Source organism: Bubalus bubalis, chromosome 4 (genome assembly GCF_019923935.1).
Source record: "Bubalus bubalis isolate 160015118507 breed Murrah chromosome 4, NDDB_SH_1, whole genome shotgun sequence".
Classification (NCBI taxonomy): Eukaryota; Metazoa; Chordata; class Mammalia; order Artiodactyla; family Bovidae; genus Bubalus; species Bubalus bubalis.
Genome location: NC_059160.1, coordinates 38,369,445 through 38,384,368, shown reverse-complemented (window position 1 = coordinate 38,384,368; position 14,924 = coordinate 38,369,445). Strand labels below are relative to the sequence as shown.

Sequence of the window (14,924 nt, the reverse complement as noted above, 5' to 3'; positions counted from 1 at the left end):
CAGATGTAGCCTTACATAACTTACAGTCTAACATGAAAGTCAGAAAACAGGTACATATAGATGGGAGAAGGTTATCTGGGAAAACTTCCCAGAAAAAGAAAGAATAAAGTAAGAAACATAAAACAAACATGAATCTATATGGCAAGGGTGTGGGGGAGAGCAGCAGTAGGAAAAAGATGAGCAATTTGAGGCAAAGGAAACAATACTTATACCCCTCAAACAAGAATGAGTATCCCAACAGTGCCATCCTCTTTTCCACATTTACACCTTTATTCCATGCATTTTTCTCCCTTCAAAATCTGTCTCCATTCTTATCTCTGCCTATTGAGATTAAATTCATCCTTCAAAGCCCAGATAGACGATATATAACCAGTTTCAAGGACAATACTTGACTCATTTGAGGCATGAAGTAACATTTGCTAAAGGAATGGACGACAAAATCATCACTCTTCCCAAATCACAAATCTGCTTCATATTACATATATACACACACTTGCCTTGTCTTTCCTTGAAGTAAAGGACATGTCTGCATAGTGTCTCATGCATAAAAGGTACTCAAAAATATTTGTAAAATGAATAATTCTAATAATCTGAGACAGACCTGTTAAAGAATATTTTCATCTTTGACTCCTGACTTTACAATAATTTGGAGGAAAAAAGAAAACACAAAATAATATTTAGACATGAATTATATTAATACTGAACATTAGGTCTTCCACAAAATACTTCTCAATAATGGAATTTATTTTTGTATTTCATTTCTTAGATGGCTTAATTCTTAATATTTTTGAATGATTTTCCTATAGATATACTTCTAAATTTAAATACTGTGGGGGATGACAAATAATCTTTAGAATATTAAGAAAAAGAAGTCTCTAATTAATAGACACTCTAAAAAAATTACTTGGCATCTCACCTTTCTAAAACTAAAACAAATTTGGAAATTCAAATTGCACTTTAATTTCATTTTAATGCTGATGGTATCATTTTTGGAATCATGCCTCAAGCCACCATTTCAGAATTTGTTATGCAATTCATAATTAGTTATGCAAAAAACTAGGTTAAGTTTGGGTCATTCCATTTATCAGATCAAAGAAGGCAAAGTGCAAAGGTAGAAAGGTGCTTTCAAAAGAAAGACAAAAGTACTGAATAGGAAAACATTCGAAGTTACTCTATACTACCTGCAGGAAAAGCAGCCCAAGGAATGGCAGGAGATGTAGTTTGGGTTTCCCCATTTCCACCATCAAAAATCTCTGCCGCCTGTAAAACGAAGGCAAAATTATTTTAGAAAATCTGAAAAGTAGAAATGTTATTTAAGCAATTAAGCCTCCCAATTCTACAAGCGTAATTCTCTGTAATACACTGCTGCTGCTGCTGCTGCTGCTGAGTTGCTTCAGTCATGTCCGACTCTGTGCGACCCCATAGACTGCAGCCCACCAGGCTCCCCCGTCCCTGGGATTCTCCAGGCAACAACACTGGAGTGGGTCACCATTGCCTTCTCTGCTGTAATACGCTACACATTTTCAAATTTCCTCTGAATACTAAATTGTTTTTCAGTCTTCAGTGCTACCACCTCCAACCACTAGTCAATGCCCCCAGTGCTTGTGCTCTCTCCTTGAGTAAAACTTTCCTTCTTACTCAGCTATATTTCCTGTCAATGAAATTTTATTTTACATATCCTCACAGTTTAATTTCTGAACCTGCAATATTTACCAATGTATATAAGAAAAATACATTATTTTTCTTCAAAAATAGACACTAAATCTTTTTACTTAATTATCACAAGATCAAAAAGAGATTAAAGAAACAAGATTTACCCATAGCTTTAATAATATACCAGGCTTCCCTTGTGGCTCAGCTGGTAAAGAATTCACCTGCAATGAGGGAGACCTGGGTTGGATCTCTGGGTTGGGAAGATCCCCTGGAGAAGGGAAAGGCTACTACCCACTCCAGTATTCTGGCCTGGAGAATTCCCTGTATAGTCCATGGGGTCACAAAGAGTCAGACACAACTGAGCATCTTTCACTTTCACTTTAATAATATACCAGCTGGACTTACCAGCATTCAACATTTAGAAAATTCCTAAACCTGACATTTAAATTAAACCCTCATTTTAAACAGTTTTAAACTATGAGACAGCCAATTACTGAATTTTGAGTTTGTGGGTAAAAGTGCAGAGTTTTATCTCTCTTAAGTGTTCAGGTCACAGGAAAATTGCTACTGGAAAAAAAGGGCCAGAATTTCAACTTGGATTTTGCATTGAGTTGTCAGCCAAAAAGAGTCAATTGGGCAACTGACAAGCCAATTGAGGGAATCTGCCACAGGAGTTCAGAGAAGGCAATGGCACCCCACTCCTGTACTCTTGCCTGGAAAATCCCATGGACGGAGGACCTGGTAGGCTGCAGGGGGGGAAGACCCCAGGCTTCCATGGGGTCGGGAAGAGTCGGACACAACTGAGCGACTTCACTTTCACTTTTCACTTTCATGCATTGGAGAAGGAAATGGCAACCCACTCCAGTGTTCTTGCTTGGAGAATCCAAGGGATGGGGGAGCCTGGTGGGCTGCCATCTATGGGGTCGCACAGAGTCGGACACAACTGAAGTGACTTAGCAGCAGCAGCAGCAGCCACAGGAGTTAAGTGACGTTGAAGTGAGAGAAGCTCACTTCACTCAGTGAAACTAAGCCATGCCCGTGGGGCAACCCAAGATGGGCGGGTCATGGTGGAGAGATCTGACAGAATGTGGTCCACTGGAGAAGGGAATGGCAAACCACTTCAGTATTCTTGCCTTGAGAACCCCATGAACAATATGAAAAGGCAAAATGATAGGATACTGAAAGAGAAACTCCCCAGGTCAATAGGTGCCCAATATGCTACTGGAGATCAGTGGAGAAATAACTCCAGACAGAATGAAGGGATGGAGCCAAAACAAAAAGAATTCCCAGCTGCGGATGTGACTGGTGATAGAAGCAAGGTCCAATGCTGTAAAGAGCAATATTGCATAGGAACCTGGAATGGCAGGTGCATGATTCAAGGCAAATTGGAAGTGGTCAAACAAGAGATGGCAAGAGTGAATGTCAACATTCTAGGAATCAGAGAACTGAAATGGACTGGAATGGGTGAATTTAACTCAGATGACCATTATATCTACTACTGAGGGCAGGAATCCCTCAGAAGAAATGGAGTGGCCATCATGGTCAACATAAGAGTCCGAAATGCAGTACTTGGATGCAATCTCAAAAACGACAGAATGATCTCTGTTCGTTTCCAAGGCAAATCATTCAATATCACAGTAATCCAAGTCCATGCCCCAACCAGTAACGCTGAAGAAGCTGAAGTTGAACGGTTCTATGAAGACCTACAAGACATTTTAGAACTAACACCCAAAAAAGATGTCCTTTTCATTATAGGGGACTGAAATGCAAAAGTAGGAAGTCAAGAAACACCTGGAGTAACAGGCAAATTTGGCCTTGGAATACGGAATGAAGCAGGGCAAAGACTAATAGAGTTTTGCCAAGAAAATGCACTGGTCATAACAAACACCCTCTTCCAACAACACAAGAGAAGACTCTACACATGGACATCACCAGATGGTCAACATCAAAATCAGATTGATTATATTCTTTGCAGCCAAAGATGGAGAAGCTCTCTACAGTCAGCAAAAACAAGACCAGGAGCTGACTGTGGCTCAGACCATGAACTCCTTATTGCCAAATTCAGACTTAAATTGAAGAAAGTAGGGAAAACCACTAGACCATTCAGGTATGACCTAAATCAAATCCCTTATGATTATACAGTGGAAGTGAGAAATAGATTTAAGGAGCTAGATCTGATAGACAGACTGCCTGATGAACTATGGATTGAGATTCGTGACACTGTACAGGAGACAGGGATCAAGACCATCCCCATGGAAAAGAAATGCAAAAAAGCAAAATGGCTATCTGGGGAGGCCTTACAAATAGCTGTGAAAAGAAGAGAAGTGAAAAGCAAAGGAGAAAAGGAAAGATATAAACATCTGAATGCAGAGTTCCAAAGAATAGCAAGAAGAGTTAAGAAAGCCTTCTTCAGCGATCAATGCAAAGAAATAGAGGAAAACAACAGAATGGGAAAGACTAGGGATCTCTTCAAGAAAATCAGAGATACCAAAGGAACATTTCCTGCAAAGATGGGCTCGATTAAGGACAGAAATGGTATGGACCTAACAGAAGCAGAAGATATTAAGAAGAGATGGCAAGAATACACAGAAGAACTATACAAAAAAGATCTTCATGACCCAGATAATCACGATGGTGTGATCACTGACCTAGAGCCAGACATCCTGGAATGTGAAGTCAAGTGGGCCTTAGAAAACATCACTATGAACGAAGTTAGTGGAGGTGATGGAATTCCAGTTGAGCTATTCCAAATCCTGAAAGATGATGCTGTGAAAGTGCTGCACTCAATATGCCAGCAATTTTGGAAAACTCAGCAGTGGCCACAGGACTGGAAAAGGTCAGTTTTCATTCCAATCCCAAAGAAAGGCAATGCCAAAGAATGCTCAAACTACTGCACAATTGCACTCATCTCACATGCTAGTAAAGTAATGCTCAAAATTCTCCAAGCCAGGATTCAGCAATATGTGAACCGCGAACTTCCTGATGTTCAAGCTGGTTTTAGAAAAGGCAGAGGAACCAGAGATCAAATTGGCAACATCCGCTGGATCATGGAAAAAGCAAGAGAGTTCCAGAAAAACATATATTTCTACTTTTTTGACTATGCCAAAGCCTTTGACTGTACGGATCACAATAAACTGTGGAAAATTCTGAAAGAGATGGGAATACCAGACCACTTGATCTGCCTCTTGAGAAATCTGTATGCAGGTTAGGAAGCAACAGTTAGACCTGGACATGGAACAACAGACTGGTTCCGAATAGGAAAAGGAGTTCGTCAAGACTGTATATTGTCACCCTGTTTATTTAACTTATATGCAGAGTACATCATGAGAAACGCTGGACTGGAAGAAACACAAGCTGGAATCAAGATTGCCAGGAGAAATATCAATAACCTCAGATATGCAGATGACACCACCCTTATGGCAGAAAGTGAAGAGGAACTCAAAAGCCTCTTGATGAAAGTGAAAGTGGAGAGTGAAGAAGTTGGCTTAAAACTCAACATTCAGAAAACGAAGATCATGGTATCTGGTCCCATCACTTCATGGGAAATAGATGGGGAAACAGTGGAAACAGTGTCAGACTTTATTTGTCTGGGCTCCAAAATCACTGCAGAGGGTGATTGCAGCCATGAAATTAAAAGACGCTTACTCCTTGGAAGGAAAGTTATCACCAACCTAGATAGCATATTCAAAAGCAGAGACATTACTTTGCCAACAAAGGTCTGTCTAGTCAAGGCTATGGTTTTTCCTGTGGTCGTGTAAGGATGTGAGAGTTGGACTGTGAAGAAGGCTGAGCGCCGAAGAATTGATGCTTTTGAACTGTGGTGTTGGAGAAGACTCTTGAGAGTCCCTTGGACTGCAAGGAGATCCAACCAGTCCATTCTGAAGGAGATCAGCCCTGGATTTCTTTGGAAGGAATGATGCTAAAGCTGAAACTCCAGTACTTTGGCCACCTCATGCGAAGAGTTAACTCACTGGAAAAGACTCTGATGCTGGGAGGGATTGGGGGCAAGAGGAGAAGGGAATGACAGAGGATGAGATGGCTGGATGGCATCACTGACTCGATGGACGTTGAGTCTCAGTGAACTCCAGGTGTTGGTGATGGATAGGGAGGCCTGGCGTGCTGTGATTCATGGGGTCGCAAAGAGTCGGACACAACTGAGCGACTGATCTGATCTGATCTGAATGACCACCTGGGAAGCCCCACAAGTGGGGGAAGGCCAAAAAAATAAAATAAAATAAAAATACTGCATATTCCTTGACCTAGACATTCCATTTCTAAGAATTCATCCTAAACATATAATTGTAAAAATTTACCCAAAAAGATGTATACCAAAAGGTTACTTAGACAATCACTGGATACAATCTAAACATTTACCAGAAACCTGATTAAATAAATCAACTTTTACTCATATACTGGAATTCTCTAGAATCATAAAAAATGTTTTAGAAAAAAAAATCTTAATAACATCTAAAATATGTTCACATAAAAATACAGATAGTACTTGTCTAGAAAAAACTATATATTTATCTAGAAAAAAGGTAAGAAAGACAAAAAACAAATTAAAAACAAGGTTTTCTAGTGGCAATTTTTATCCATTTGGTTATTAGTCCTTTTTCAAATTTTCTGCACTAAAAATACTTCTAAAATTACAATACAATTATTTTTTTAACTGTATTAAAAATCATTTCAGAATATTCCATCAATGCTTAATTCACTGACATTGATAACTGTACTGTTGTTAAGCAAAGGAATATCCTTATTCTTAGGAAATATTAACACACACTAAAGTATAGGAATAAAGAAACATAATGTATTTAACTGATCTTCAAATGTCTCCTCCCAGAAAGGTTTCTATACCCAAGGATAGAAACCTGTCATATTTCTACAACAGAATGTAGAAAGAAAGAATCCCAGCAACCATAATTAAATTGGAATGGTTGGTTAGCATTGTACCTGTGTAACATTCAAAGGAATAGATCCATTAAATATACACTGAAGTATAACTGTTACTCTACAGAATACTATCTACTCTTAGTTCTCTGATAAAATAAATCAAGAAACATATTAAGATTCAGTCACCCAACAACCCAAAATACTAAAGCAAATGCAGAAAGCATATCAGTGTGCTAAACAAAAAGTTTTAGATGAAATGCAGAAAATAGATAAATTCATATTCTGATTATTTCCATATTAACAGAGAGCAACAGGAGAGCAACTGATCCTAACCTAAAATAAACTGATACCATTCTTTCATGACATTCAGAACACTGAATATATACTAATGTCTCATTTCTCCTATTGTAATGTCATCAATTACAGTCACTGTCTTTAACAATCTCCTTTTCACAAGTTCCAAACTCGATAAAAGTCTTTCTTTAAAAAAAAATCACAGAGCTCACTTGATGGTAGTTCCAGGAGTTGAGCTCAGGCATCTTGACTCCTAATCCAGAGATTTTCCTGCAAGACTATACTGGCTCCATAAAAATAACTGGGTTACAAAATATTTCAATAAAATGAACACACACTGAAAAGGATCAGGGAAAAGACAGGGCTTCTTCAGTTAACAATTTCCTTACAAAGCATCCAACTAAAACCTGAGAGAATAATCTAACAACACAAACACACTAATTAGCTCTGTAAGCCACCAAAAGGTGATGTACTTAATACATTAAATCAACTCATTACAGGTATAAACATGAAAATATGTCACAGATCTTCAACACTCATCCCTCATCTCACAAGTATTTCCTAATAGACATGTATCCCAACAGAACCATCTGCTGACAATTTCTCAAATCTCTTCTTTAGTGCTTCCACCAGTAGAACTTAATTACCTCAATTTAAAACATTCCTATGGGTATGATCAAGTGTTCAATAATAAGAAATCAATTTTAACTTTCAGAGGGAATATATTTTAATTTTTCTGTATTTCATTTTTTTATTCCAGAGTTACATTCAAAATGATCAAGAAAGGATCATGAACATCAATGATTAATAAAACATTTAAAAAAATTACATAAGTAAAATAAGGTAAATAATAGCACATACCTCAAAACCACCAAAATCATCATCATCCATTCTTTAAGTGCACCTGAAAAACAAAAGACATTGAAACAGGCCCACACACATAGTCATTTATGTCAGAACACTTCTCTCTCTTAAGGGTATATACATTTTGATTTGTTTTTTTGATCTGTAAATTAGAACTATTTCATTTGGGTTAAGAAAATGATTTAACTAAATGCATATGCATTTTTAACACAAAAAGACTGAGATTTTTTGGACAAAATTAGCCATTCTGGCAATATTAACAATTTCTGTGACTTTTTCAGCAACCATGTATTTTGCCATTTTGTGTTGAGACGCCAGGAGTGGAAAAATATTCTTTTACATTTTAATTTGCTTTTCCCAAATTGGCACTAGGGCTCAATTCAATAATGCTTCCTGCTTTTTGCATCTATTCCTCAGTTGTCTGGCAACATCAGCACAAACTCCAGCTAAGAACAGGACTGTGGTGAATTTTTGGAAATCTGTCCCACACCACAAAGGTTCTTCCCTTGGTTTCATGGCCGAGGTTGATTTAGATTTTCAAAATTGATCAGCATTTTTGAGCTGTGGCCACAACTTCTGGAGCATTTTGATATGTGTATTTTTAGCTGAAACTGCTTTGCACTTTTGGAAAAATGTGGAGCAAGTTACTAGGCTGATCAAGATAAATCAAGTCATGTATTCATGGAGACCAGGGAAGAGAAAAACACAAGCAAATATCCAGAATACCTCTCTTCTTTACCCTTAAAATATGTAAGCGAGACAAGCAGTGGGATAATGCATGCTTTATTTTGTCCTAAATGCATACTATAAAAATAAAAGGGTAAAACTATGAGTGCCTAGAGCTTTAAAAAAAAGAAAAAGGAAATGCTTTCATCGAACAAACCATGAAAGATCTAAAAAACCTAGAAAGGTAAAACAAGTAATGAGTGATATATATAAAACAAAACTAAATTTACAATAAATTGTGAATTGGTGGACAGAAGTCACACTCTGGTCAATCACTGGTTTTCCTTTTCTATCTTTCAAAAGTGGACATATTCAAACATTAATTACAGCTTTCTTGACTCAATAATACAAGATGGACTTCATTACAGAAAATCTCCAACTTCTAAAAAAAGAACAAAAACAGCTAAGCAAATTAAACTGTATATACTAAGCAGTAAGTCTAAAGGTATTTTCTAAGGCATGTTGCTCTGACTGAAAAGCAGTTGTCATGCTTTACCTTGTCACCAAAATTACTACTGTGTGTGCACGTGCTCAGTCATGTTCAACTCTTTGCAACCCCAGGGACCACAGCCTGCCAGGCTCCACTGTCCATGGGATTAATTAACACTAAGGCCTTGAAAAGTAAAACTCAAAAATAGTCAAAGAAAAGTAAACAGTAAAAAGCAATCTCAGGATTGTTTTATTTTAATAGACAAAATTTATTTTCCCAGAGACTCAGTAGGCAATGACACTATAAGAAATATATAGATAGAAATATTCAATACATTATAAAAATAGACAACACTAAATTAACTAGAATATAATACCAGTATTGTCACCATTACCCACAATTTAACAATCTGATGAAAAATTTTCAAAAGATGTACTTCTCCAAAAATCAAAATGAAGCAAATCATCCACATACACTTAAAAAATATGAACCAGACTTTCAGAAACTTTTGATGGTGGTTAGTTTGAAATGGAATTCACATTAATTCTGATGCAAGCGAGTAGAAATCCGTATGTGATTACATTTTTCATGAAGAAATTATGAAAGAAGAGTGATATGGATACTGAGAATTAACCAAGTCAAATTATAAACACCAAGTTTGTCTTTTCCATGTGTCCCACGAATCTCAGGAGACAATTAAAAGCTATTTTTAGCATCTGCAAACACTGTACCCAAATAATTTGGTTTCAAAAGAATGGAATTTTTAGAGTAATGCATCTATGTGTTTTCATATGACACAGACCAATAAGTTATTTGTTAAGATAACAGAAAATTTGAAAACAAAAACAAATACCCATGCCTAAGAATCATTCCAGCTTGTTTGCCTGTGTTAATCAACCAAATACCATCAGCTTCCTAAGTACTATTTAGCTCTACAAAAGAAGATGCTAGTGACCGCAGATGCTTTCCATACCCCAGCAACTATTACATATTAAAATGCAGATAAGTCATCCAGTATTTTCAAAGAAATATTAATATATTTTAAAAAGGCAAACGTGTCCTGAGGTTCTTAAAATACAATACTAGGGAAATAAAGATTATTTTAAAGTAATAGCCTTTCTCTGAATAATTTAGTTCAAATTCTGAAATAGTTTGTTTCCTTCTGAACATTTTAAAGAGCAGAGGAAGCAAAATTAACAGCACTGATTTGTCAAAATCAACTTTACAAAATACAAAAACTAAAAATTAGTTTTTAAAGGAAATATTACAAGTGTGGGCTTCTTTATGTATTTAGTTAGTCCAATATATTTAGAACACTGCTTCATCTACGGTGCATTTATTAACCTTTTAGAAGACTTCCAGCATTTAACATTATCTGCCTGAAGTACATATAAAATTAAGCAACACCAAATAGTTCTGTAATAAAAGTTATAGAATCATGAGCCTGGCCAAAAAAATTGGCATATCCATGCAGTTCATTCTTTGGTGTCATGGCAAGTGGAGAGATGAACACTTTGTTATGATTAGTTATCTATGTTGAAAGAGTCCATAAAATCCAGCTTTAACAATTCGGACATGACTTAGTGACTGAACAACAACAATTCTCAGACTTCTTTACTTCAGAATTTAATCTCTTTTGTTGCATTACTATATTAATTCTCTCCTAAATTACCCTCAGTATTTAATATATTGCCGATATTTCACAAGAAAAACATATACACAACACTTAGAAAAGAAAAATGGTTAGTCGCTCAGTCATGTGCGATTCTTTGTGACCCCCATGGACTCTAACCCATCAGGCTCCTCTATCCATGCACAACCTTTAATGTAACATTTTTACTGAGCAACTCTACAGAAGGGATCACTCAAGGTCCTCAAGAAGTTACAGTCTGCTGTAGAGCAGAGGGTAGTGTGTAAGAAGAGCATGCAAATACAAAAAAAAAAAAAAAAAAACACACAAAATATAAAAGGGTCTTACAAAAGAAGAAGAACATACAAGGTGGGAAAAAATTTTCAGAAGTTGGAGCATCATGAAATCCTTCAGGTAAAAGGAGACATCTGAAATTTATTTCAAGACTTAGCAGAGAATTTAAAATGGCACATTAAGAACATGGATTATACTCAAGTCTTTTCTTAAAATCTTTTCCTAAAAGATAGCAAGCAAGGATTGGATTGTTTGCTTCCATATAAACAAAGGTCAAAGAGTAGGTAAAAAGAAAAAAACTGCAAAAAAAAAAAAAAAAAAAAAAAACGGAAAGCAAATACAAGGAAGATGAATCTTACACTATCAGTAGGGAAAATGAGAATCAATCACATTTATATCAGGGAAACCACAAAAAGCTCAGGAATGGGCAGCGCTGAAAGACGAGTAAAGATGAGACTCAACGTAAGAATCACAGATATATCCCAAGACCCCTCCCAAAATCAGCACAACTGGGCAGTTAATAATTCCTCATCACAGAAGAAGACTGAAGGTTTAATCCTTGGACAGTGTAAAAGCAAGAATCTCTAGACTGGAAGATCAGAGACAGGTGACTAAATCAAAACTGTATTAAATTTTAAGACCCATGCCCCCATCTTCTTTCACCACTCAGGAACCAAACTGCCATTTGCAGGTCTTCAACTTCTAAACAGCAGATTATAAGATTCTTCTCTGATCTAATCTAATCACTCCCTGACAAAGGACCTCACCAGACATTCCACAAAGATACAGCTCACACAGGTAACACTGCTTTGACAAACCCTACCCATATATGGGTCAAGAAGCAACAGTTAGAACCCTGTATGGAACAAGTGATTGGTTCAAGACCAAGAAAGGAGTTTCAAAGGGCTGTTGGCTGTCATCCTGTTTGTTTAACCTACATGCTGAGCACATCATAAGAAATGCCAGGCTGGATGAATTACAAGCTGGAATCAAGATAAGTGGGAGAAACATCAACAACCTCAGATATGCAGATGATACCACTCTAATGGCAGAAAGCTAAGAGGACTAAAGAGCCTCTTGATGAGGGTGAAGGAGGAAAGTGAAAGAGACAGCTTAAGACTAAATATTGGGGAAAAAAAAAAAAAAAACTAAGATCATGGCATCTGGTCCCATAACTTCATGGCAAATAGAAGGAGAAAAGGTGGAAGCAGTGACAGATTTCCTCTTCTTGGGCTCCAAAATCACTGCAGATCATGACTGCAGCCATCCATGAAATCAGAAAAGGACTACTTCTTGGCAGAATAGTGATGACAAATCTAGACAGTGTGTTGAAAAGCAGAGACACTACTCTGCCGACAAAGGTCTATATACTCAAGGCTATAGTCTTCACAGTGGTCCCATAGGGTTTTGAGAGTGAAAAGTGAAAGTCACTCAGTTGTGTACAACTCTTTGCAACCCCATGTACTGTAGACTGCCAGGCTCCTCTGTCCATGGAATTCTCCAGGAAGAACACTGGAGTGGGTAGCTGTTCCTTTCTCCAAGCGATCTTTCTAACCCAGGGATAGGACCCAGTCCTCCCACACTGTGGGTGGATTCCTCACCATCTGAGCCACCAGGGAAGCCCATGGTTGTGAAAGCTGGACCATAAAGAAGGCAGAAAGCCAAAGAATTGATGCCTTCAAAATTTGGTGCTGGAGAAGACTCCTGAAAGTCCCTTGGACAGCAAGGAGATCAAACCAGTCAATCTTGAACGAGATCAACCATGAATATTCACTGGAAGGACTGATACTAAAGCTGAAGTTCCAGTGTTTTGGTCATCTGATGTGAAAAGATGACTCATTGGAAAAGTCCCTGATGCTGGGAAAGACCGAAGGCAGAAGGAGAAGGCATCAAGAGGATGAAACAGCTGGACAGTATCATCGATGCAATGAACATGAACTTTGGGGAAACTCCAGGAGATGGTGAGGGACAGGGAGGCCTGGTGCACTGCAGTCCATGGGGTCACAAAGAGTCGAACATGACTGGGCTACTGAACAGCAACCCACATACATGTAATTCCCAATTTGCTCCTTATTTCATTAAGAGACAAAATAAGTATAACAGTTAAAAGAAGGGAATATGGATTTTGGCTGCCTGGATTCAGATTCTAGCTCTGCCACTTAAACTGTGTAAAACTGGGCAACTTATCATTTTATGATTCAGTTTTCTCATCTGTCAAATAGGAATAATAATAATGGTAACTAATTCCTAAAGTCCTTGTGAGGATTAAATAAGTTAAAATAGACGAAGCACTTAGAACAATGTCTGACACAATTTAATCATTACATAAGCATAAGCTAACTTATTATTAGTGTCTCAATCATATCTGAACAGATAGCCAAGGACAATCACAGATATGTAGAAATGAAATTATGGTTGCCGGGGGGTGGGGGAAGGATAATTTGGTTGCCTTTGAGAAGGCCATGTACACACTGCAATATTTAAAATAGATAAACAGTAAGGACCTATTGTATAGCACATGGAACTCTGCTCAATGTTATGTGCCAACCTGGATGGGAGAGGGGAGTGGGGAAGAACGGATACATGTATATATATGGCTGAGTCCATTTACTGTTTACTTGAAACTACCACAACATTGCTAATCAGCTACACCCTAATAAAAATAAAAAGTTTAAAATATGGGGGAAAAAACAATAAGAATATTCAAATGACAAAAAAAGAAAATAGCTAATATGAAAAGAGCAGAGGTCAATTACTAATAGCTCCAGAAAGAATGAAGTGACAAGGCCAAAGCAGAAATGATGCTCACTTGTGGATGTGTCGGGTGTGAAAGTAAAGTTCGATGCTGTAAAGAACAATACTGCTTAGGAACCTGGAATGTTAGGTCCATGAATCAAGATAATGTGGACATGGACAAGCAGGAGATGACAAGAGTAAACATTAACATCTTAGGAATCATTGAACTAAAATGGACGGGAATGGGTGAAGTTAATTCAGAATACTATTATATCTACTATTGTGGGCAAGAATCCCTTAGGGGGGAAAAAAAAATGGAGCAGACTTCATAGTCAACAGATGAGTCTGAAATGCAATATCTGAGTAAAATCTCAAAAAATGACAGAATGATCTCGGATCATTTCCAAGGCAAACTATTCAACATCACAGTAACCCAAGTCTATGCCCCAACCACTGATGCCAAAGAAGCTGATGTTGAACGGTTCTATGAAGACCTACAAGACCTTCTAAAACTAACACCAAAAAGAGACATTTGTTTCATCACAGGGGATTGGAATGCAAAAGGAGGAAACAAGAGATACCTAGAGTAACAGGCAAGTTTGGCCTTAAAGCACAAAATGAAGCAGGGCAAAGGCTTACAGAGTTTTGTCAGGAGAACACATTTGGTCATTGGTTATAGGAAACACCCTTTTCCAAGAACACAAGAGATGACTCCACACATGGGCATCACCAAATGGTCAATATCAAAATCAGATCGATTACATTATTTGCAGACAAAGATGAGAAGTTCTATAAGTTAGCCAAAACAAGACCTGAAGCTGACCATGGCTCAGATCATCAGCTCCTTACTGAAAATTTCAGGCTTAAATTGAAGAAAATAGGGAAAACCACTAGGCCATTCAGGTATGACCTAAATCAAATCCCTTATGATTACACAGTGAAGTGATGAATAGATTCAAGAAATTAGATCTGGTAGATGGAGTGCCTGAAGAACTATGGACAGTTTCATAACACTATACAGGAGTCAGTGAACAAAACCATCTGAAAGGGAAAAAAAAAAAAGACAAGATGTCAAAGCGGTAGTCTGAGGAGGCTTTACAAATACATGAAGAAAGAAGAGAAGTGAAAAGCAAGAGAGAAAGGGAAAGATATATCTAATTGAATGCAGAGTTTCAGAGAAGAGCAAGGACAGATAAGAAGCCCTTCTTCAATGAACAACGCAATGAAGCATAGGAAAACAACAGAATGGGAAAGACTAGAGATCTCTTCAAGAAAATTGGAGAGATCAAGGGAACATTTCATGCAAGGATAGGCACAATAAAGGACAGAAATGGCAAGGACCTAACAGAGGCAGAAGATATTAAGAGGTGGCAAGAACACACAGAAGAACTATATAAAAAAGGG

At 37.5% G+C, this 14,924-nt stretch overlaps 1 protein-coding gene across 6 annotated transcripts in view; it reads right to left on the bottom strand.

Annotated features, from left to right (window-relative positions):
* CCDC91 (coiled-coil domain containing 91) overlaps positions 1-14,924 on the bottom strand; it is a 394,145-nt gene that overhangs the window by 300,966 nt on the left and 78,255 nt on the right. For 4 of the 6 annotated variants that reach the window (XM_025283437.3, XM_044941290.2, XM_025283433.3 and 1 more), the window contains exons 2-3: positions 7,702-7,744; positions 1,182-1,260 (exon numbers count right to left, since the gene is read on the bottom strand). The exons of 1 other annotated variant lie outside the window; for it this stretch is intronic. In XM_025283437.3, coding sequence (XP_025139222.1) covers positions 1,182-1,260; positions 7,702-7,731 — 109 coding nt within the window. In that variant the 5' untranslated portion in view covers positions 7,732-7,744. Of the gene's footprint in view, positions 1-1,181; positions 1,261-7,701; positions 7,745-14,924 lie in introns of those variants that run through there. One more of the 6 variants, XM_025283434.3, reaches the window with a different exon arrangement.